General features: G+C 37.9%; 2 protein-coding genes across 4 annotated transcripts in view; one reads left to right on the top strand and one right to left on the bottom strand.

Moving 5' to 3' along the window:
• The window catches only part of PRKD3 (protein kinase D3), a 77,235-nt gene extending 70,775 nt beyond the window's left edge, over positions 1-6,460 (top strand). For all 3 annotated transcript variants that reach the window (XM_033419270.2, XM_004265049.4, XM_049696436.1), the window contains 3 exons: positions 565-832; positions 2,917-3,002; positions 3,761-6,460. In XM_033419270.2, the coding sequence (XP_033275161.1) occupies positions 565-832; positions 2,917-3,002; positions 3,761-3,934 (528 nt within the window). In that variant the 3' untranslated portion in view covers positions 3,935-6,460. The remainder of the gene's footprint in view (positions 1-564; positions 833-2,916; positions 3,003-3,760) is intronic.
• Positions 6,190-25,885, bottom strand: NDUFAF7 (NADH:ubiquinone oxidoreductase complex assembly factor 7). The gene is made up of 10 exons (XM_004265050.4): positions 25,753-25,885; positions 25,281-25,444; positions 21,321-21,401; positions 20,248-20,358; positions 16,431-16,644; positions 15,596-15,654; positions 14,798-14,908; positions 12,096-12,239; positions 10,598-10,771; positions 6,190-10,068 (listed from the first exon to the last, which is right to left on the bottom strand). The coding sequence occupies exons 1-10, from the start codon at positions 25,802-25,804 to the stop codon at positions 9,853-9,855; spliced, it is 1,326 nt and encodes a 441-aa protein (XP_004265098.1). The 5' UTR covers positions 25,805-25,885; the 3' UTR covers positions 6,190-9,852.
• Between the last annotated feature and the right edge of the window lie 12 nt (positions 25,886-25,897).

Consider the following 25,897-nt stretch of genomic DNA (forward strand, 5'->3'; position numbering starts at 1 on the left):
CTACTGGCCACATTAATACTTATCTTTAATACACCTCAATTTCATTTACTTGCCAATATATAGTATCCTTGGGAAGAGAGATTCTAGGATTAAGCAAAATAAAGGGTAAGTTTTTAAATATCACAACTTATTTTTAATTCAGGCACTGTGAGGCCACTGAGCATTTAAAAGTGAAACATATAATTCCCGCTTACAGGTAATAGAAAGTGATCTCCTAAAAGCCAAATGATAAAAGATCAGCACCCTCCATTTCATCTAAAACGCTGAGCACTTATAACACCAGTCTGGTATTTGGCATTCTGGAAGCTAGAATTCAAAAGTGGTTTTTTGAAATGAGCATTAGCAAAGCTCTTCATACTGTTAGTAATGGATCACAGGGTTATAAATGTATCTAAATATTGGGAAAAGGGTATTTTACAATTTCCTTATCTATAATCTTGACATTCATAATACAGTTGGCAAATGTGTTGAAATGATACAGTATCATATTTAGGGACAGGTATGTATATATAGATTGATACATATATCAATAATATAAAATTAACATCATCCTTTAATTTCCAGGTGAAGCTGTGTGACTTTGGTTTTGCCCGCATCATTGGTGAAAAGTCGTTCAGGAGATCTGTGGTAGGAACTCCTGCATACTTGGCCCCTGAAGTTCTCAGGAGCAAAGGCTACAACCGTTCTCTAGATATGTGGTCAGTGGGAGTTATTGTCTATGTGAGCCTCAGCGGCACGTTTCCTTTTAATGAAGATGAAGATATAAACGACCAAATCCAAAATGCTGCATTTATGTACCCACCAAATCCATGGAGAGAAATTTCTGGTGAAGGTAAAAAAAAAAATGTTTTAGGTCTGTGCCTTTTAGTCAAAATCTTTGTGATCCCAAATCACCCTGTCTCTTCTGACTTCTCTTTTTAATATTTCCCATTCACCATCCAAATTCAACTGTTTACCAATTTTTTGAGCACACTTCCTTTTACATTATCTTTTCTTTATCTTCCTTATAGTTCGCAGGCAGGGCACTAATCCAGGCCCCAGCTGCCTCATTTTGAAACTACTCAAATAGCTTAACTGTCCTTCTCAGTCACCACTGCCAAATCCTTCTTCAGGAAACACTACTTTCATCTTACGCTGCTCCCAGACATTAATCTCAGCCTCCCTCTAACCAGGCTGCACCTGTAGGTCTCTGTGATATGGCCCAAGTTTGCCTTCTAGCCTCATCCGCCATTACTGCCCTACGCAAGGTACTTACAACTATTCGCTGCATTTTGCTTAGGTCTTTTCCCTGCCTACCCGTTTCTCCTCCTTGCTGTTGAAATCCTTCCAGGTCTTCAGAGATCCCTTAACTTGTGGCTCATCTGAGAAGTCTTCCCTGAACCCCTCCTCCAAACTGTGTAAGATCTACTTAGGCTACTAGTTGGGCGTATCTTTTCACGACCACTTATCTTCAGAACTAGATTCTGAACTAGATTCTGATCTCCTTGAATGGAGACCTGTAACTTAGGTTCTTTATATATCACTTAAAACACTATTTAACGTTCCCATAGCATTTGATAGAACCAGTACTGGGGAACATCCCCACCTGAACTTAGCCAACCCTTGGAACAGGGGGGTCTTTTTTTTGTGTTCCCAAAAGTGCCTAATCATAGGGATATAGCCCATTAAACTGGGAAAAGTTTGAGGAACAACATATAAGTAGTAGGCTTACTTGGTAATGAACAGAGCTAACTAAAGAAGTACATATGAGGGTTTGGGGATGTTGCCAAAGTCATCTTAGAGCTCCTTGGACAGTGTGGTCTGCAGACCTCTTAAATCAGAATCACTTGGTGAATTTATTAAAGAGAAGACCCCACTGGCTCTATCCCAGAGATTCAGACTCACCAGCTGGATTGATGCCCAGGAATAAATACACTGAATACATTTTAATAAATACACTGAATGATTCTGATGCACATAGTGGACCGCCATTGAAGGAGCAATGGATAAAAGTCTGAAGTATTTAGAATACAGAGAAGTTAATAATTAAAATACTTATGGGAAAAAAATGATTAGGGCAAAAACAAAAATATGGAAAATCGTTGCTAGTTTGGTGGTATTTAGAACTAGAAATAGTGTAGTATAAGTCATTCATTTGGCTCATCCCTGGATCCATGTCTTAGTAACAACTGTATTGTTACATAGGGATGTTGTCAGTGTATAGTTACCTGGTTGCTTTGGTTTTGCAGTTGGCCCATTTCTCCAAATAATTAGATAAGATATATATGCCAAGATCTCTCCACATACACCAAAATACCATGAACTTGTTTGCTAAAACTTGTTAAGTATGAACTTTTGGTAATAAGTTGTCACCTCACTGTAACCATATCTGTAGAAGCAAGGCAATGGCTTCGGCTACTTTTCCAGACCAAGCCCGAGACTAGAGAAGAACATGGCATCATTGGGGCGGGAAAAAAGAAACAAAAAAAATCAGCCTATAATAAGAGTCTGTCTTATTCATCTTAAAAAATAATAGTTAATACTCAGCATTTATATGCTGAGCACCATTCTAAGCCCTTTATGTGTATTAAATTTATTTCATCTTCTCAACAACCTCATTTTACAGTTGACCGAGGCACAGTATACTTTAGTAACTCACCCTATGTCACACGTAGTAACAACGCCAGCTCAAGCAGGCTGGCTCCAGTCTGTACTTTTAACCTGTACTCTATACTGTTTCCTTAATAAACCAGATACACTGTGAATTCAGTAAATATTTATGGATCACCAGCATGTTAGCTTAAAGGCCATGTCCTTGAGAAGCAAAAATCCTCAACCTTATATTTCTATGGATTGAACTGCTTTCCAGGCAGAGTCACAGGTTTGAGATGCTCCATACGCTCAAATTCATGTATCTAATTTTGTCTTTTCCCTTAGCAATTGATTTGATAAACAACCTACTTCAAGTGAAGATGAGAAAACGTTACAGTGTGGACAAATCTCTTAGTCATCCCTGGCTGCAGGTAAAAAAAAAAAAGTATCTCTCTTCGCCAAAAAAAAAAAGTACCTCTCTGCGGCGATTCTCATTTGAGCAGTTCATGGTGATTGTCTTAATGAAACCACTCTTAAAAGCAATAGATTCTACATGTCTTAGGGCCTTATAGTATTCATTTTACCTTTCTGTAAGGTGAGGATGACACATTATGTTGTCAGATATATTTTATTTTTAAAGTGTCCACTAAAAGGTTTTGCATTGAAGAGATCAGAGATGCCATTTAAAATGTTTGGCTTAATTCCCCCCAAAAGCTATTGCATAGATTTGTCAAGATACCCCCAAACTTCAGAGTAAAGAGAGAAGCTTCAGAACTATTTTAAAGGGAATGAGGGGTAGAAATAACTTCAAATATAATCATATTTAGTCTCAGCAGTTATTAAATTATCCTGATAACAGATTCTAAGCACTTTCCCCTATTTTGAGAAGTAAGGTGTAGGCCTCTCCAACAAAATATTTTAGTGGTTATTATTAGCCACCTCAGAAGCCTGAGGCAATGTTTTCTTTTTTAATTTTAGAAACTAGTTCCTTCCTTCATGAGAGACTCTAAATTTGAAGAAGTATTTATCTTTAACATTGCTAACTTAAAATATTACAAATGAACTTATTGTATAACAAGTATTTAGGAGGTAGGGGTTGTCAATTTTATGACTAGGGTGCTGAGCAAAAAAAAAAAAGAAGGTGACAGTATTGTTTCTTTTATGGTTCATAATCTTTTTTTTTCCCTAGGACTATCAGACTTGGCTTGACCTTAGAGAATTTGAAACTCGCATTGGTGAACGTTACATTACACACGAAAGTGACGATGCCCGCTGGGAAATACATGCATATACACACAACCTTGTATACCCAAAGCACTTCATTATGGCTCCCAATCCAGATGACATGGAAGAGGATCCTTAATAATTATTGAGCTAACTTCAATAAGGAAGGATTTCATGTTATGGACTGGTATTTTGCTGCATAACTGTTGTTCTTTGTAGGTTGTCATCTGAAAGGATGCAAAGACATGAGGAAATATGATAAGGAATCAATGACACCAATACTGTAGTTCATATTGAGTAGGTACAAGAGGGGAAACTGAGTAATAAAAACACATAATGGAACCCAAGATAAAGCTTTTCATAAATTTTTACAGCATAAGCAATAACTGGTTTTTGTATTTTTCCTAATCGTTCATTTTAGTACAATAGTGGCACTTAATTTATCTTCCCTTTCCTATTCTTAACATTTTTTTAAAAAGGAGAAAAAGGCAAGCTAGAGTCCAGTTATTGCATAGCTTGACCAAATCATACAAGAGTTACAAGGTTGATTACTAAACAGATGTGCATTTATGCGGTAACTGAGAGGCTGCCAGCATGCCATTTCCTATAGACTTTATAAACATTTGTTTAACCGACCATAGAGGCATTGAGGGGTTTTTCCTAGACTCCTGGAAAGGGAGTGCTGGACTGTTTTACGTTTCTTTTTTAGGTCAGTCAAGACTCCAAAACAGTGATCCCTAACCCTTTTGGAGTTGAAATTCTGAATATGCTCTTTGGAACATGAAAATTAAGTTGTCACCTTTTGTAAGTATTGCTATGTTTCAACAGCCCCTAAGGTCACTCGGGACAACTGATGTACAAAACCAGGAGTAGGAACTGCTGGTCTCAGTGCTGAGTTGTTATGTATGTCTTCTTATAGCTCAACTCTGCTGCTAAATATTCACGTTCCCACTGACGCCATTGTGGTGCCACAATTGGATTCCAACATTTAATAGGTATAGATCTGAACTCTAACTACACAATTTATCTTTACATAGGGTTGAATAATTTGAGGAAGAAAATTAAATATATGCTAAAAGTAGGCCAGTGCAGAGTCAGTTAATGCTACAGGAAAGAATAACAGCATCCTTTTGTTCTTCCTTTAGCTTATTGGAAGGCTTTACAGATACCTGGAATGTTTTAAAACCAATTATATTTTAAGCAGTTTGAGGGAGTGGACGGGGTGGAGCATGAAACAGTTTATAAGAGTACGGCTGTATTATCAGCTGAGCAAATGAAAGAATGAAATAAGTTTTTTTTTTTTTTAACACTGCAGCTTCAGCAGCCAGCTAAAGACATTTTTTTCTATCCAGATATCATATTTAAGAGGTTAGACTTTTTCATAGCTTTTTAAAAGTTACTAACAGTTTTCCCCCAAAAAAGTTAAAGATCTGGTGGGACCATTCACTTATAAAAAATCTAGGGACTTTTTGTTTTTTGATTCCTCAAAATCATTGTAAACATTTTTCCCTCCAAAAAAGAGCCAAAGATGTGGAGCCAAAAACTCTGGCTCCGTTCTTTAATTACCTGTGTTGGCCTCAGCAGGTGACAATCTGTCTGAGCCTTGAGTTCCTCAATCTATAAAATAAAGATTATAATTCTTGCCTGTACCTTTCTCACAGTGTTGTTGTGAAGATCAGATGTTGATAAGCTAAAAGTTATAAATGTGTTAACTGTCACTGCCCACAGAATTTGAGGTAGCAAAGGAAAAGAATGTTCTTGTGAACAGACTAAGACTGAGAGGGCCCTTAGAGATCCTGAAGCTACTGCCTTATCTAGGACTAAAAATATCCTTGAGAGAATGGAAGGAAACACACAGTGCTCCTCTTTTCTGAGCTCTTTATGTGTTTTACTCTCACAACAGCCATGAGGTAAGTGCACGTGAACTCTCTCTCACAGATAAGGAAACTGAGGCACAGGGAAATTAAGTAACTAGCTGCTGAAGGTCACAGTTAGGATGTGGGTTTGAACCCAGGCAATGTGGCTCCAGAGTCCTTCTTACCCCTCCTAACATTTTACTATACTGCCTACCCCTAAATATCTCCAGGAGACACTCCACAATGTCTCAGTATTTCATTGTCAAATAGGAGTTTAAAAAATTAAACCAAATTAATTTTGCAAAACCTTTGGAAAGTGTATTTTCCCTGTGATAGAGGATAACTTCCCCAAATTTCTCTAAAGTAAGTGTTTATATCAGTGTGCTAAAATGAAGTAATTCTGAGTCACTAGGCACCGTATTGTGGTTTTACTGCGTAAAATGATAATTAACTGGAATGACGTTTGTTTGCTATACTTATATAATCAAACTTTACAAGCCATGAAATTAATTGCACTCTTTTTGTTTCTGTTGAATGCCTAAGAAGTTTTCTAAAAAAAAAAAAATGTAAAGGCACTGTCAGATAATTTGGAGTTGAGTAATTTCTCCAGTTACTGTATAACCTGCATAACCTTTTTTTGTCTTGAAGTCATTGTGTTTGTATAAGAAATAATTGTTAGAAACATTTGATAATGTACAAAGTAGTCTATAATGACACTGTTTAGTACATTTTTATTTTTTATTACATCCCACTTTTTGTAAATATCCTCAAAGAAGCTTGATAATAAAATGTATTTCCATATCACCATACTTTTCCATGTGAAAACCTGAGCCTATCTCTAGTAGAGGTATCCAAAGAATATTTTATTTGGTTGTGTTCTTTTCCCAGGCTTTGGTAATGGAACTGTTTTGGAAATAGTATTTGTAAATGAAACCAATGCTATATTTAAGAACACAGATTTTTTTTTTTAATCTGACTAAAATAAAAAACAACTCATTATTACAATTTTATACAAAATTTGAGGTAATAACCTCAAGGTCTCACTTCTTGGAATGAAAGTTTGGAATAATTTTAGGTTTTTCAGAAACTACCATCAAATATTCCACTACTGCAACTGCCAAAAGACTTAAGTTAAATACCTAATACCAAAGTACATGTATAGGTGTCAAGAAGCATTGCCTCTTTCCCCTTAATCATAAAAACTATTAAATAATTGGGAAGGGCCAACTATGGGCATTTTAATCTTCTAAAAATTCTCCAACCGAGTCTTAAAGGGTGGCTAGGAATGGCCCAAAGTTGAGCAGCATCTGAAAAATAAGGCCTCCATCTTCCTTTAATTTAGCGTGAGATAGAGAATGCTAGTCCTGTTCTCAGTGAAGCCAAAGAAGCAATAAGAAACAACCATTCATCACTCTGCCAGTGAATTTCCAATATAGTTAAGCTATAAATTCAAAACATATAGCTAGTATTTTCTTTAATTTCACAAATTTGTGTTGCTTATATAACAGTTCTTCAGAAAGTCCATATGTCTGCTATTAATAAAAGTTTTTTGAACCAAAAAATGAGAACTTATAGAACTAAATCTTGACAATCATCTGAAAATAAGAGAGAATTAACTCAATTTAGAAAATTATTCCTCCTAAGCAGTCTGGATTTATTCTAAGTCATATTTTAAGTACCTGTTAGGTTTATTGGTATTACTGTGACTTTAAAAATTTTTTTAATCTTATTTTAATTATAAAATTCACAGAAGAATATGGTAAAAAATTCAAATACCAAAAAGGAGGACAAATTAAAAAAAGTAAGTCTTTTCCCACCCCTCAAACCAGACTGGGAAATTTAATAGTGATTATTGAAGTTCATAGCAATATAAGGCCTACCTCAAGAAAGAAGAAAAGTTTCAAATAACCTAACCTACTGTCTAAAGGAATTAGAAAAAGAAGAACAAAGCCCAAAGTTAGTAGATGGAAGGAAATAATAATTATAAGAGAGGAAATAAAGTAGAGACCAAAGAACAACAGAAAACATCAATGAAACCAAGAGCTGGCTTTTTGAAAAGATAAACAAAATTGATAAACCTTTTTGCAAAATTGATAAACCTTTAGCCAGGCTCATTGAGAAAAAAGAGAGGACCCAAATAAACAAAATAAGAAAGAGGAGAAACAACAGCTGTACTACTGAGATACAAAAAAAAAATCATAAGAGAATACTACAAACAATTATATGCCAACAAAGTGGACAACCTAGAAGAAATGGAAAAATTTCTAGAAACATACAACCTGCCAAGACTGAGTTAAGAAACAGACAATCTGGACAGTTCAGACCAGTCATTAGTAGTGAAATTGAATTTGTAATTAATAAAAAACCTCCCAGCAAACCAAAGTTCAGGCTTCACAGGGGAATTCTAAACATACTAAGAAAAGCTAATACCTATCCTTCTCAAACTATTCCAAAAACTGAAGAGAATGGAATGCTCCCAAATTCATTCTACAAGACCACCATTATTATCCTAGTACCAAAACCAGATAAGGACTCTACAAAAGAAAATTACAGTCCAGTATCTTTGATGAATATAGATGCAAAAAATCCTCATAAGTTAGCAAACTGAATCCAACAATATATTAAAAGGCTCACACACCATGATCAAGTGGGATGTATTCCAGGAACACAAGGATAGTTCAATATTTGCAAATCAATCAGTGTGACCCACTACATTAACAAAAGGATAAAAATCATATGATCATCTCAAAAGAGAAGAAGCATCTGACAAAATTTAACATTCATGATAAAAACTCTCAACAAAGTTGATATAGAGGGAACATATCTCAACATAATAAAGGCCACTTAACCACACTCAATAGGGAAAAGCTGAAAATCTTCCCTCTAAAATCCAAATTGGAAGGGAAAAAATAAAATTGTCTCTATTTGCAGATGACATGATACTGTACATAGAAAACCCTAAAGTCTCCAGCAAAAAACTGTTAGAACTAACGAATCCAGTAAACTTGCAGGATACAAGATTAATACACAGAAATCTGTTGCTTTTCTATACACAAATAATGAACTATCAGAGAAAGCCAGAAAACAATCCCATTTAAAATTGGCATCAAAAAGAATAAAATATCTAGGAATAAATAACCAAGAAGGTGGAAGACCTATACTCTGACAGCTATAAAACACTGAGGAAGGAATCTGAAAATGATACAAAGAAATGGAAATATATCCTATGTTCTTGGATTGCAAGAATTAATATTGTTAAAATGTCAATACTACCCAAAAGCAATCTACAGATTTAATGCAATCCCCATCAAAATACCCATGACATTTTTCACACAACTAGAACAAATAATCCTAAAATTAATATGGAACCACAAAAGACCCAAATTCCCAAAGCAATCTTGAGAAAAAAGAACAACGCTGATGGTATCATGCTCTCTGACTTCAGACCTTACTACAAAGCTACAGTTATCAAAACAGCATATTGGCACAAAAACAGACACACATCAATGGAACAGAACAGAGAGCCCAGAAATAAACTCACGCACCTATGGTCAATTCATCTACAACAAAGGAGGAAAGAATATACAATGGAGAAGACAGTCCCTTTAATAACTAGTGATTATTGGGCATCCTTTCCTTACTTTTTATATAAAAGTAAGTATCACTGAACAGAAAACAACCAGTCCGCATTTAGTGTTTTAATTGCTGTGAAATTACTTCTAAGCATTTCTTTAAATGTAGCTTTTCTCCAACAAAAATGGAATCATAACTACAAAACATTTTGCACCCTACTTTTTCACTTACTAAATCTTAGCAATCTATGTCAGAACATACTACTCTACCTCATTTTAAAAATATATGGATAGTTCTATTTAATCAGTCCCCTGTGAATGGCCAGTTGTTTCCAGTTATAAAACCAATCAGAATTCATGTTTACATTTTAAAATAAAAATACAGCAACGAGCTTTATTAATTAGAGGAAACCCAATAATAAGTTTCATTAAATTGAGAACACACATTTGTACCAAGAATCAAACACAATCTTAAAAGATCAATTTTCAGTTGTACTGTATGGGCTATTTTTATTGGCTGTGAAGAGATAAAATATTTTAATACTTATTTTACCTGTGATATATAAAATGTGTTCCCTTTAGTCTAGTTTCTTAGGCCAACTTGGGAGTAGAAAGTCCAAACTGAAATATCACCGCCAAGCAAGTTCACCAAACCCAGCTACAGGTGATGGAGAGGGTTTTGACTGACATGCATTCATCTGATGATTTCTACCATGAAGTCTCTGATGAGGTATCAAGGCAAAAAAGTTAAATCTTTCTCCCATCTTCGTAGGATTCATTAACATATCATAGCCCTGAAGTAACTGCTGCCTCAGTGATGGCTCATCTGATTTATCTAAAAGAACCTGAAAAGCAAAAGATTTCTTAGTGAAAATAACCAGGAGAAAGGATTCCTAGTTATTTGCAGCAATACTAATGACTATTAGCTATTCAATAAAACAGTGCTTAAAATGTAATTTCTGATCATCTACCTTAAAATCATGGTGTGTTTATTAAAGACACAGGTTGCTGTGACCCAAACCTATGGATTTGTATGTTTAGCAAATATTCCCAGGTGGTTTGATCTACACTGAAGGGTTAAGATGTCTTCAAAACAGTTGTAAAATTCGTACTCATACAGGCAGTCAAGTTTTCTTAACAAACGTGAATATTATTTGCAAGTCTTCATTTTACCTCAGGAGAGATGCATGGAACTTACCAGGCTGTTCCACCCCCAGGCTGTCTGGTTACACTGAACCCTATACTACTGAAAAGACTGGAATACCAAGGATCTGACTAACAACAAGAGCATTAAGGCCAAGTGAACTTAAAATATTTATTGAAATAGTATGAAATTAAAATATTTAATAACAGTGAAATAACATAAATCATTACCTTCAGCCGGACATCAATGCCCATATTTCTTAAAAATGTTTGCTGTTTTACTGGACCCAGAGAAGCTACTTTCCCCTGGGACATTCTGCGCAAGTAACTGAAGTCCACGTCAGCTGTGAGGTCTGCTGTTCCCGGGGCAATTAAGACATCATGAAGCCTGTGGCCACAAAACCCCTTCAACATAATTTTTTAAACGATGAGTTTTTGTACCTTTATGGTTATCATTATCAAGATTAAAGAAATGCTACCATTTTAGTACATTTTACATAACAACTGTTAAAAAGGAAAATATAGCCAATATCAGTGGTTTACAGACTCTTACCAAATAGCACCCTTTCTTCAAATGAGATGCTATGTGGAAAACCCACTATAAAGTGCTATGTTATAGTGCCTGAAGATGCTGCCTTTGACAGTTGTTTAAAATTTTCATTAATGCCAATGGTGATGAAGTATAAGAGAGAATTCTCCAGATGAATTCAGGTTACCAGAACCTAGATGGTGTTTTACAAAGTGTATCCATCAACTATATGCATCAGAATCACCTGAGAGCAAAGTGACTATACTCCAATAAAAATTATTTTTAAAAAATCACCTGAGAACATGTTACTGGACTCTACCCAGACCCAGCAAATCAGAATCCTGGAGATAAGCCTAGAGAATCAGTGCTTAAAGAAAAAAAAACTCTCCAGGTTTTTCTTTAAAAGAACAAAGTTAGAAACTGAGAAACACCGATCTAGAAAATGACTTAATAACATCTAGTTAAATGTATTTCAGTATACTTTAATTAAAGTATATCGAACAGAATTGATCATATTCCAAGACAGCGGTCCCCAACCTTTTTGGCACCAGGGACCGCTTTCGTGGAAGACAATTTTGGGGATGGTTCATGTGGTAATGGCAGCGACGGGGAGCAGCAGATGAGGCTTTGCTCACTGGCCTGCTGCTCACCTCCTGCTGTGCGGCCCGGTTCCTGACAGGCTGAGGACCACTAATGGTCTGAGGCCCAGGAGTTGGGGACCCCTGTTCCAAAAGCGTAAGAAAGGATGTTTAGGAAGGATAAAACAATACATCTGGAAAGGAAAAAAACGTGTTGAAAATATGACAGAAAAGGTTTGATCACAGTAGCTAGATCAAATCTATAAAAAGTAACAATGTTTTTTTAAATGAAGGAGGGGAAATTTTTAAGAACTTTTAAGAAAATCTTTCAATTTGAATTATTCAGGTGCTTACTAGGATCTATGCAAACCTAGGTTCTGCAACTTAAGGAATAATGTGGACAATCCAGACCCTGTTCAAAGGAGAGGTGGACAGTAAGATACAGGGTTAAGGGTAATTATAATAACATGGATTAATTATAAAATAATGTAATACAACAGTGCTAAGCACTGTAGAAACCAAAATAAGATAAAGATCTTCAGCGAGCTTCAAACCTAACAAATGACAACTAAGTAAACTACCAGTTAAATTCTGATAAATCATGTGACTGAATTATACATACTCTGAAGGTATCTGTCTTAGTTCCATCATGACCATAATCAGCAATCAGGGCAGCACCTCCAGTTTCTGAAATGCGTTGAGAAAGTTCCTGAATAATAACACCAGCATCAGGACACACTTCCACGTGATCCCTTGTTTCATCACACTAGTAAGGGAACAGTTGAATCAAAATACATCATTCAAAAAACCTGTTTCCTTAGGGTTTTTCTACAATGAGCATTTCTTAGTTACAATAAAAATGAATTCCTTATCAGGGCTTCCCTGGTGGGCCAGTGGTTGGAACACTACGCTTCCACTGCAGGGGGCGCATGTTCAGTCCCTGGTCAAGGAACTAAAGTCCCGCATGTAGCACAGCCAAAAAAATTAAAAAAAAAAATTTTTTTAAATAAAAAAATTCCTTCTCAATATGAATATGTTGTCTACACTCAACTTTTCACATGACATCCTTTCTATTATACAGAACTCCTTGGTTCTCTGATATCCATTCAGTTTACAAAGATATTTTAATTTTAATGCCTTTTATAGAAAGGCATATGCCCCGTCAACCCTCCAGATGGCTAAGAACATTATCATTTTATTTATGGTGATTTTACTTCTGTATCGTAATTCATATAAATATATTCCACTGGGTTGAAAGCATGGAAAAGGAATTTTTGTCTGCCTAGAACAGTGTCTGACACATAAGAGACACTGAAAAGTTGTGCTGGCAGAACAAATGATATAAATCCAATATAACAAAACAGACCCTATTAAAGCAAGTATATCTGCCTTCTTAAGCGGGAAAAGGTATCTCAACGATATGCTCTATATCTAGCAATACCAGCTTATAAACTAGTGTCAATGTACCTGAAGCCCTAATTTCCCAAGATGTTCAACTAAGGGTCCTCAAGAAGTACATACTAGCTTAAAACGTGTATTGACAATAAATAGTAATTCTTACCAACTGGACTAGCAGATACGAAATTTCACTAATTCCTATGATAATGAAAAAATTTTTTTCCTCATTGTGCAAACGTACATTAACTGTTGCTCCCTCCTAACACCTAGTACAAGTGAAGTACTGACCTGCTCTGATGTCTCTGCCTATAATGGCACAGGTCTAAGAGGTACACAGGCAGACTCAGCCCTTGAGTCTCACCTCATCTACTGCTTACTAGAGACAAGTTACTTAACCTTTCACAGTCTATTTCATATACTAGGCTTATTGTGAGAATTAAATGAAATAATAAACCACTAAGCCTCCAGTGCTATTAAATAAATTACTGTGGTTTGACTATATAAACCATGGGGTCAGCTGCTTCAGGCATAAAGTGACACGACTCAGCGTTCCATGCTGACATTCTTAATATCCTAGACTGCTCTTCAAGACAAGAGATTCCATTACCATTTGCTCCATCTAAATGAGAGGGAAATCATCACTCCCTTTCTCATAAGTGTACACTGTTCAAGTGAAGACCTAAAAAAAATGAACTCCCGGGGGGTTAGCTCTCAGGAGCTTTATGAATTTGTTTCTCACTCAGGTAAATTAGCCAGACTATGAAAAAGTAGAAATGTTCACAAGCACTTAGGCTGACATTTTAAACTTAAGCTTTGCAATGAAAACTTAATTCATAGGTTTACGTTTAAAAGCTCTTCTGCTTTTAAAATCGATAACTTCTAAGGCAAAAATTCTTAGTTATGGTCCAGAAAGTAGAAATCATCTTTTTCTGAGCTCGAAAAAAAGGGAATAAAACAGGCAATCTAAAGCTCAAACATTCCTGAGAAGTACAGGTGTTTTGAACGTTTAAACTCAAACCGAAGATACACAGGCTCTTGCAATTATTCCTTGAGGACAATAGAAAGAAGGAGTAATCAAATTTTAATTTGGGTGGAAGCATGAGAAAAAAGGCATGCTCTAACAGTAGCCCAAAGAGAGTGATAATACAACTTACCTAATAATTTTGAGAATTAAATGAGAAATAGAGTAACAGGGGCTTCCATGGTGGTGCAGTGGTTAAGAATCCACCTGCCAATGCAGGGGACATGGGTTCGAGCCCGGGTCTGGGAAGATCCCACATGCCGCGGAGCAACTAAGCCTGTGTGCCACAACTACTGAGCCTGTGCTCTACAGCCCACGAGCCACAACTACTGAGCCTGCACTCTAGAGCCCACGAGCCACAAATACTGAGCTTGCATGCCACAACTACTGAAGCCCGCGCACCTAGAGCCTGTGCTCTGCAACAAGAGAAGCCACCGCAATGAGAAGCCTGCGCACCGCAACAAAGAGGAGCCCCCATTCGCTGCAACTAGAGAAAGCCAGCGCACAGCAACGAAGACCCAGTGCAGCCAAAAATAAATTAAAAAAAAAAAGTAATACATACAAAATATTCAATAAATATTGTTATTGTTACTTTACACTGTACTACATTGTTTTCACAGATACATAACTTCCTGTCAAGTAGACAATATTGTCACCATTTGATAGAGAACTGAGGTAAACAGAGACAGTCAGGGACTTGCTGAGTAAGCACTTACTTTCTTATTACATTAAGGTCACACAGGTAAGAAATGATTTGAACCCAGTCTCCTGACTCTAAATCCTGTGCGTTTTCACTATTAATAAAAAGCACCTTTCATGTTACAAGGAACTCTAAAATACTAACTCAGAAAATAAGACTGAAGATTTGGTTGGCAATAAACTAAGGAAAAAAAAATTATTCCTACTTGTATGAAGGCTTCTGCTGGGGTGGCACAAGGCGCCAAAACAAATCTCAGTTTATCAGAAACCTGTGGATCAATATCAATGAGTACTTCTCGCCATCCGTGTGGTGTTTTCTAAACACAAAATAACACATAAAAACAAATTTTTGCAAGTTCTCAAAATTGCCTCTACCAAAATAACTTTTCTCCTCTTATCATATACAAGATAGATAACTAACATTTACAGAGCACTTTACCACTTAAATTATTTAAAGGCATTACTTCATTTCCTTTTAACAGTATGAGTAGAATGATAGATGCAAACTATTAATGCTGTTTAGATAAGAAATGGAGGAGGAAGTAAGCAACATGGAAAGTGCCCCAAAAATGGAAAACAGACTTAGGAGGACTAATCAGAAGCTTCTGCCAACAAATTACTACATAATAATATATACTCTTAACCCTACAAGTTACCAGTACATGTGCATTACCACCAAATCTTAAATCTCCTCACAGAAAGAATGAAGAAAATTTTTAATTTTTGGAATTTAAAAATAGTTGCTAAAAAATAATCCTTCATTGCACTATAGTGATTTACTATCTTACATTCTCATACATCTTTATCCCAGAAGAATTAAGAATCCTTAATATCCTAAGAATTAAGAATTCTTAATATTTCACTTTTGCCTTTCAATTACTTATATTCATCAAACTTCCAGATATAGCTAACTTCAACAATAATTAAACACCATAAATGTTTATTCTTACAACATAAGGCCCTTTGTTATTCAATTATAAATGTGACTTCTTTCCCATCAATACCTGAAACTTATGCACAGGAAGAACATCGAAAAATTCATGTGCAAGATAAAAGCTGTACTCTATTTAAAAACAGAAGAAAAAAAATTAACATTTCAGCATTTTCAAGGCAATCAATTGGTTGTTTTGAACATTAACAAAAAGAAAATGCATAGTTCTTCGTAATGGAACTTGTGATGCTTCCATAATTATAATTTCCACAGAATCACCCACCTCTTCATGGCAAACCTACTGTGCAGAACATACATAGGAACAATTATTACTATTCCCATTTTCCACATAGAGGGTCAGAGAGCTGAAATATCCCAGTTATCAGTTTAATGTTTTATTCATCACCAGGCCCAAAAGAAATCAGAACTCAAATTTGTTAGCTGGAAGAGGATTTGAATTTCCTAAAATCATCCAAGACGCTTAAGGCCAGGAATGGCTGTGGTGCCTTGGCCAAGGTCAGACCACCACTTTAGGTTTGAGCTGGGGCTCGTCAATATAACATTCTCGAGGAGTGAAGCGATTCTCCTACCACCCCTTGCTTGCCTCTAGGCAAGTAAGGATGATCAAAAGATGAGATAATTAAAGTAAACTCATCTACTAACACTGCTTCCTTCGGGGTAGGGAAAAAATAAAAAGTACAACCGAGATCCATGTTTTGGTTTTGGTTTGCTTTGGTTTTTGCAACACCACATGAAATTATTTTCTAACACAATGCTGTTCTCCATAGGTAAGGGACTTGGCAGCCCTAACTCAATCTACTACATTGCTCTACAAGGTTGTGGTCACCCAGCACTACTGGGAGGGGTTGTGATCAAAATTCTTTCATTAATCAATGTAAAATAATTACCTTTTGGAACATCTTGCAGATCTCGGTACCAGGAAATTGGAATTCCAGACTTAGTGACACCTTTCATATATACTGGGGATCCAGCATTTCGCTCTAATAGGACCTTCTCTTCAGTCAACGTTAATGCTTGAATCTCACTTAATTTTTGGCTCACTTCTACCAGATGTATTGAAATGTCACAGTTTTTCAGCACAGATGCAAGCTGACTGAACACCTAAATATAAAAGAAGAAATCGGCAAAATCTTGTTGAGCAGATTTTAGGTTTTCTAACCATTTACCTCAATAATTTGCTCATGTCACAGCAAAAGTAATAATTGGTTTCAGAGAACCTCACACAAGTCACTCTCCAGCAGTCTATGAGCACCATAACCTACCGGAGTTATTAAACATAGTCCATATAAGAAACAAACAGTACATAGTACACAAGTACAGCTTGGTTTCCTACTGATAAAAATTAGAATTAGGACTAACAAATGAAAATAAAAGCTTTAGCATCCAATAAAAACAATGATTCAGATTAGGGAGTCTAAAAAAAGACCCAAGAAATAAAATGTATATAACCTTGATTTTTTTTTAACTTTGAAAAAACAGATTTATTACTTATAAGACCTGAAAATTATTATACACATCACACCTGGGGCCACACAGCAAGTTCATGGGTAAAGAGCTAGGCTTGATTTTTAAAAGCTGCTATGGGGGCTTCCCTGGTGGCACAGTGGTTGAGAATCTGCCTGCCAATGCAGGGGACACGGGTTCGAGCCCTGGTCTGAAAAGATCCCACATGCCGCGGAGCAACTAGGCCTGTGAGCCACAACTACCGAGCCTGCGCGTCTGGAGCCTGTGCTCCACAACAAGAGAGGCCGTGATAGTGAGAGGCCCACGCACCACGATGAAAAGTGGCCCCCACTTGCCGCAACTAGAGAAAGCCCTCGCACAGAAACAAGACCCAACACAGCCAAAAATAAATAAATAAAATTTAAAAAAAATAAAATAAAAATAGAAAGCTGCTATGAAGGGAGTATCCCAAAGAAGATCATTGGCTAGCCACTGATACAGCAAGTAGGGCCCTAGAAAGTGATGCGAAAGTCAAACTGCTGTATCTCAAGTGATTAGGCCAGCAAACCTTGGGCAGCAGGAGGCTGTGGCAACAGCTTGAAAAAAAATAAAGAAAAAAAGAAAACGAAAAAGCTGCTATGCCTACAAAATAGTCTCATCCCTGAGATGATCAGACTGTATCCACAAGAAATCAGATTTGAATGGCACTAATTACTTGACAGTTTAACTCTGAGATTCTTTCCCATTTTCAATTTCTTCTTAGCCACACACATTTTTTTGCTACTGTAAACATGAGGAAAAAAAGGAATATACTAATGTTTTATCAATATCTTAATGCTAAAAATTCAATGCCAATTGCATAAAGTACATCAATATATTTTTCATTTGAATTTAATACTGGTGATTTGCCTACTTTTGAGACATGAATATGCAGGTACAGACTGATTAGGACAAGGCGACTTTTCCAAATTTAGTTTTGAGATGAAACTATACATAGAAAAACTTCTCCCCAAGAGAAAAATCCTTCAGAAATATGATCAAAAATAAAGTCTGTAACTACACCTTTGGCTATTTTCTTTACATTCCTTTAAATTCTTTGTTTTTTTAAGAGTTCTCAGGACTTGATCTAGGGAAGCATCCTTTAGACATTTTAAGAGCTGTGGGTATAGTTTGGTGCATATAGTTTGGAGCACAGAATTCAAGGTAGAGCACAGAAACAAGTCAGGTTGTGAACATCTTGTACTGATAAGAGGGTAGCTGCCAAAGATGTTTCCGCAGGGGAATGATAAAGCCAAGCATTTTCTTTCCAAAAGACAAGCATAAAGAATGGATTATGGGGGACAGGGATTAGGAATTTGGGATTAACAAATAAACACTACCATATATAAAATAACAAGGACCTACTGTATAGCTCAAGGAACTATATTCAATATCTTATAATAACCTATAATGGAAAGTAATCTGAAAATAGATATATAATCACTTTGCTGTACACCTGAAACACTGTAAATCAACTATACTTCAATTAAAAAAATTTTTTTAAAAAAAAGCTTTGGGCTTAATTTTTAAAATTCTTGAAACAAAATATTGTTTGAGAATCTTATTAAATATTTTATATTCAAATGACTTTGCCAATTTAAAAAGATACAAAATAGAGCCCTGGAAACATAAATCAGTGGGTTACCCCCACCACCAAAAACATACAATATAATAAAGATTCTTATTTGTCAGATATTTGTAAATTTTCTTTGAAAAAAAAATCCTTCAATTCTTAATTTCAAGCAGAAATCATATAGCATCAAGAAATTTAAATTTCTTTTTTTTTTTTTTTTTTTTTTGCAGTACGCGGGCCTTTAACTGCTGTGGCCTCTCCCGTTGCGCAGCACAGGCTCCGGACACATGGGCTCAGCGGCCATGGCTCACGGGCCCAGCCACTCCGCAGCATGTGGGATCTTCCTGGACCAGGTCACGAACCCGCAACCCCTGCATCGGCAGGCGGACTCTCGACCACTGCGCCACCTGGGAAGCCCAAGAAATTTAAATTTCTTTAAATTGAATATGCATTTTCTTTACACTGATTTGTCAGGTACACACAAAATAAACTCACAATTTATTTTGGAACATACAATGTAAGTAACTTTGATGTTAGTAGAATATGCCCCGTAGCTATTCATAGGGGTTGTACCAAAATATACTTACAAGCAGTACATGAGAGTTCCCCTTGCTCCCCATCCTCACCAACCAAGGTCTGACAACCTTGGTGTTGTCAGACTTTCTAATTTTGAGGGTACAGGGGTTACTCACTGTGATTTTAATTTTCATTTCCCTGACTACCAATGAGTCTGAGCATCTTTTTGTTTTCATTAGCCACATGGATTTCCTCTTTTATGACAGGCCTGTTCACATCTTTGGCGTGACTTTTCTGAGTTATCTGTCACCTTCTTACGGATTTAAAGGAGATCTTCGGGGCTTCCCTGGTGGCGCAGTGGTTGAGAATCTGCCTGCCAATGCAGGGGACACAGGTTCGAGCCCTAGTCCAGGAAAATCCCACATGCTGCAGAGCAACTAAGCCCATGGGCCACAACTACTGAGCCTGCGAGCCTAGAGCCCATGCTCCGCAACAAGAGAAGCCATCGCAATGAGAAGCCCTCGCATCACAACGAAGAGTAGCCCCAGCTCGCCGCAACTAGAGAAAGCGTGCACAACAACAGAAGACCCAACGCAGCCAAAATATAAAAAATAAATTAATTAAATAAATCTATAAAAGAAAACAGTTCTTTATGTATTCTAACTACCAGTTCTTTGTTAGTTATATGTGTTACAAATAACTCCTCCCACTTTGTTTTGTCTTGTCACTTTCTTTATGGTGTCTTTGAAGAACAAAATGTTCCTAGTTTCTTTAAAGAACAAAAAAGTTCTTAATTTTAATGTATTTGAAGTTATTAATCTTTTCCTTTATGGCTTCTGCTTTTTATATAATGTAAAAAACTCCCTACTCAGAAGATGAATATATTCTCCCATAATATCTTCTAAATGTTTTATACTTTTAGCTTTTACATTCTCCCCTCACCCCCATTTTTTAAGATTAGAAACATAACAAGTAATGATTCATTATATTATTTTGACATTACATTTTAGCTGAGAAATATGAGATTAAGGAGATAAGACTGAAAACCAAGGAAATCAACAAAGTTTTCAAACTCAGTCAAAAGTAACAAGGGTCAGGTACGTGAGACTTTAAGACATTCTTTTATTACTTACCCTCAAAATATCTCCCAAGAGGGTACCCCTGCCTGGGCCCAGTTCCACCAGTTGGAAAGCTGCATTTTTTCCAGTGGCTATCCATTCACTGATTAACCATATCCCTAGGAGCTGTGACAAGGAAAGAACTACATTCAAGCATTATAAAGCATAAAAGTATACCACAATATAAAACTCTATGTAAATAGACTTTACGCAGGAAGGCAAAATGTTTCCTAACAACCATACACGTTATTTAACATGTTAATATATGTATACGCACACAGGAACTTCACTGGGACTACAGTACAACACACACCACTTAGGAAGCTTAATAACAGAAGAAAACACCTAGTTAAAAGGCAGCCTCTACTATAAAAGGTCCCATGACACAGATAAGAGGATATCACTTACTGAAAGGTACTGGTATTTGAAAGCAAACAGACATATGAAATATGATTCTGCCATTTCTTCATATTCATGTAATTTCAATAATTACATGGCTTTAAGTCATAATATATTTTAATGCCTAGATTTTTCTTCCTTTTGTGTACTATTTTCTATTTCTAAAGTGATCAAAGGTTATATATGGAAATAAATGAACTAGAATTCCTGAAAAGAATTCAAAGTTCTTAAGGAGACTTCTACTGTAAATACAGCTAAATAAGGGGTATAGGCTATAGAGTGCATTTTGATTCCACTAATTCCTCAGTATTTTTTATCTTTTCTCTCTTCCTTCTCGAGGGAACTCTCAACCTTCTTCTTCACCTTGCCTGTTGTCTCTCTTTGTCTTTCCATTCTCATTTTTTCATCTGGTTCTCCTCTTTTCCAACACCTTTCCTTCCATTTCTTTTCTTTTTCTTTCCTTCTGGCCTTTGTATCTCTACATTTCCTTTTCTAGAGTAAGGTATAAACCTTTCAAATGTCCTTGATACCTCTATTACTCTCTATTTCTTCAGTATATAAACCATTAAAAAATTAAAACTCGATGAATCACCGAAAACAAAGCTGTAAAACACTACTGTAGAATACTACGTGATCTACTCTCAAATGTTTGATAATTAGTTTCTTCTAAAGTTTACGTTGGATATTACCTCCCCAAAGATCTGACTTATTTCAGGTGAAGTAATGAAATCTCCTTTTTCTCCTAGCATGTCACGGTTCACATAATAGCCCTAAGTAAAAAGAAAAAATGGAGAAAAATTAATTTTCAAATAAGCTTTTTAAAACACCCCTCCAAAATCTCACATAATGTATACAATGAGATAAACAAGTTATTTCATAAGAAAGTTCTCTCTTCAAAATAAGCAAAATAAACAGTGTCTTTATGTAAATTTTACAAAGTAACAGTCATTTTGCAGAACTGGTAGAAAAACAATCACTCCTTGACTACAAAGGCAGAAGCCAAGCAGGGCCCCTCTCCACACTGCACAGCTGCCCTCCCTCTCCTGCCCCCACACGAAGACCCTGGCTGCCCTGCAAGCCCCTCGCCCAACCTCTCCCACTGTGTTTCAAATCAGCCCTGCTTGCTCTTGAGGCTGCTTCTTGACCTGGGTGCTGGTGACACGGGAGTGTTCACTTTGTCAAAATTCATCAAGCTGGGGCTTCCCTGGTGGCGCAGTGGTTGAGAGTCCACCTGCCGATGCAGGGGACACGGGTTCGTGCCCCGGTCCGGGAAGATCCCACATGCCGCAGAGCGGCTGGGCCCGTGAGCCATGGCCGCTGAGCCTGTGCATCCGGAGCCTGTGCTCCGCAACGGGAGAGGCCACAACAGTGAGAGGCCCGCGTACCGCAAAAAAAAAAAAAAAAAAATTCATCAAGCTGTATAAATGTGATTTTGCATTTTTCTATGTGAATGTTATATCTCAATAAAAAGTTGATTTTTTTGTTTGTTTTGTTTGTTTTTAATTTGCCCTGCCTGGCCATACATCCTTGCCATCGCAAATGTTCTCCCTTCTCCTCTCCCATCTCTCCCTGGCAATCTTCTACTCAGTAAGACTGAATCTGCTCAAATGCCATCTTCTCTGACCTCCTCCTCCAGCCCTCCAACCTCAGGCAAAACCGCATGCCTCCTTTTCTAAACTTATTTCTTTATATATCTAAATTTTTCACCAGAAGGATTAGTCATTTGGAGGACAGGACTATGTCTTATTTACCTTCATATACCAAGTTTTAGCGTAGTGTCTAGCCTTCAAGAAACACTCAAGAATTGTTTAAAATTTCCCTATGCCCTTCAAGCCCCTCCTTCTACCAGCTTACTCTCAGCAGGTGACCTGGGCTCTGGCCCACACAGGAATTAAAGAATGTTATTAAATAGACTTCCTCAGGTTCCTGACCCCATCCAGCCTCCACTGTTCCCATTCTTTCCTTGGGACTCAAAGTCTGAAACACCTACACCTTCTGCTCTTTTCCAAACTTAACCCTGTTCTCTGGCTCAATCACCATTCCTCACATAGCCCCCATGGGCCAGGATCTTTCTATCACAGCTTTCTCTTACAGCTTCAACTTTTCTCCCTCAGCATTAGAAATTTAATTAAGTCACTTCCATCTTTAAAAAAAATTTTTTCACTCCATACAGCATCTCCCCTCTAGCCTTTCTCTTTCCCTTCATAAGGAAGTATTTCAGGGGTGGGGTGTGTGTGTGAGAAACAAACCACTCTGGCAGTCTAATGAACACTACAGACCCTTCATAGAATGTTTTTAAATGCACAGGACTTAAAACACACAGGACTAAATACAAAATCAACTGAAAAATACTTATCAGGCTTCCCTGGTGGTGCTGTGGTTAAGAATCTGCCTGCCAACACAGGGGACACGGGTTTGAGCCCTTGTCTGGGAAGATCCCACACGCCGCAGAGCAACTAAGTCCGCGAGCCACAACTACTGAAGCCTGCGTGCCTAGAGCCCGTGCTCCGCAACAAGAGAAGCCACCGCAATGAGAAACCCGCACACTGCAACAAAGAGTAGCCCCCGCTCGCCGCAACTAGAGAAAGCCCGCGCGCAGCAACGAAGACCCAACACAGCCAAAACTAAATAAATAAATTTATAAAAAAAGAAAAATACTTATCAAATATTTTAAAAATAAATTTGTGATATAGTAATATATATACATCTTTATAAGTGTATTAAAAAGCAAAATTGAGCTGAAGTTCTAATAAATAATGAAGTTTTGAAGTACAGAGAAGTACAATAGTATTCTGAAATATCATGATCACTCTGTTGTGATATGACAATGTCAGTGATTTCCACTGACGCTAAAATCACAAAGTATTGCTGATGGTACTGGTTGTTGCCTATGTTCATAATCAGAGAAACACTAAACTTCAGTTAGAGGTTAATGAAAATAAAAGTGTAATTTTTATTCCCATCCATGTCTACAAACCCCCTGATTTCTATTCAAGGATCCCTAGGTTAAGAACCTCTACTTTACATTTGAGTTACCTCAAGGCTTACTCCTGAAAAACCTTCTCTTCTCTAAGTATACTCTCACTGGTTCCTTTTTATTTTAACGTCATCTATATACTGATGATGACCAAATTTATATATGCATGCCCAATCTTTCTCACGAACTCCAGACTCTTATGGCCAACAGCTCACTTACTATCTCCACCTGATGTCACTGCCAACACAATGTACATGAATGCACCTCCTAAAGGTTTCCCATTGCACTAACACAAAAATCTAAATTTCATGAAAGCACTGCATGAACTGGCTCCTCTCCAAACTCATCTCATACTACTTTCCTCACCATCAAACCCTCCCACCCACCAGTCACTGCCCTGCAGCCACACTGGTGCCCTTCTCTTCTCTGTTTACCAAAGCATTTCCCAGCTTAAAAACCTTGTGTTTCTGGATCCTCTGCTGGGAACCCACTTCTCCCAGACTTTTGCCAGGCTGGCCCATCCCCATCCTTCAAGGCTCAGCTCAAATGTACCGGCCCTCCCTGACCACCTACCTCAGGAACTTCTACAATCCCTATTCCCACCACAGTATTTGCTTTCAATCCCTATTAACCCAGTTTTGTTTGTTTGTTTTTTCCTCCCTCAGAAGCACTTACAACAATCCACAATGATCCTGTTTAATTATTTGTTTCCTTGTTTATGGTTCATTATCTCACTAGAACATAAGTGCTATGCTCCATTGTCCACTGCAGTATTCCCAGAGCCTGAGACAGTGCCTGGCACATATGGCGCCTCAATAAATGGATAAATGATGAGTGGACCTCAACTCTAACCCAGAGATGTTTGTTTTAAAACTTCTCCTTATCTGAACTTTTGGTACATTGTAACATTGCATACAGGCATTAAAGGATCTCTTCCATTACTAAACCTCTGGACCCTGAGTCACTCTACTATATCCAACAGCAAAAGGCCAAATGAATCCAAGCATTCCACAGATCTCATATTTCAACCCAACCAAAAGGTGAAACATTCTAAAATAAAAGGACCACAGGCTTTCTTTCACCAAGTGACTTTGCAGAGCAGACATGGAAATGAAGGTCAAAAACCTGTGACAATGCCTAATGCTAGAACGTAAACGCCCAGACCTTCCATTCTCAATGGAATATGCTTCCAGTGCCTGCTGATGCCATCCCAACACAGCTTTCCAGGCACTAAATTCGTATTTCCTGTTGCCTATTGGACATTTCCACCTGAGTCCCACAAACACTTCAAATTCAAAGAGTTCGGACTGAACTCTTTCCTACCTCTACCTCCTCCTGAACTCACTTCTTCCTGAAAAATGACTCCAGTATCTACCATAAACCCAGGTAGGGAAGTCATCATTCCTTCATCTCATAAATCCAATCGGTTACATCGTCCCCTGAACATCTTTGTAACTTGTCCTCTCTTTAAAGCCACTGCCGCTGACTTGACCCAGCCCTGACCAACTGACAGATTCATTTATGTGTCCCCAGGTCTTCGAGCGTGGCTCTTCCCTTGGAAGGCAACTGCCAGGGCTGAGGACCTTCGGGGTCCTCTCTGAGCATATCCTCCTGGTTCACACCTCGCAGCGCAGCTAGAGCGGGCCTGGTCCCCGGGCTCCCCGACCCATACCTTGGCTGGGTTGGTCAAGACCTCCTTCATGTACTCGGCCACGGTGATGGGACCAGTAGACTTGATTTTGTACATAAGATGCCGCAGCATAGGGGTCACCGGGTTGTTTTCTGCCGGCTCATTCCCGGAGCTGAAGTACTTTCCTCTCCAAAGACAAGTAAAGACTGTAGAAAACACACATTAAACGGCATTCATTAGAAACCTTAGTACTGGCATCTGCACAGCAGCCGGAGTGATTTCAAAGCGGCTTCATCAACCCTTCACCTCGGCCAAAGCCAGGAAAGCGGTCTCGGGCCCTCAGCACGCCCAAAGGGCGTAGCAGGCACGCGCTTGGCCCACGACCACACAGCCGTTTCGTGTCTGACGCTGGACTCCAGGCTGCAGCCCAGAGCGCCCCGGAGCCCCCTCAACTGGAGAAGGCGCCCCGGGCGGTTTTCGCGGCAACGGGGGCTCGGGCACCGCAACTGCTTACCTGCGCGCACGGCGTACAGCCGCCCGGCGCCTGCCGCAGCCAAGACGCTCATCCCAGACTCCGCACGCAGCTGCGAGGATTCCGTAGGTGGGGAATGCTCCTATTTCCGGGGGAGGACACGCCCCCTGCAGGAAGTACGTCACCC

This window comes from Orcinus orca, chromosome 13, assembly GCF_937001465.1.
Source record: "Orcinus orca chromosome 13, mOrcOrc1.1, whole genome shotgun sequence".
Taxonomy (NCBI): Eukaryota; Metazoa; Chordata; class Mammalia; order Artiodactyla; family Delphinidae; genus Orcinus; species Orcinus orca.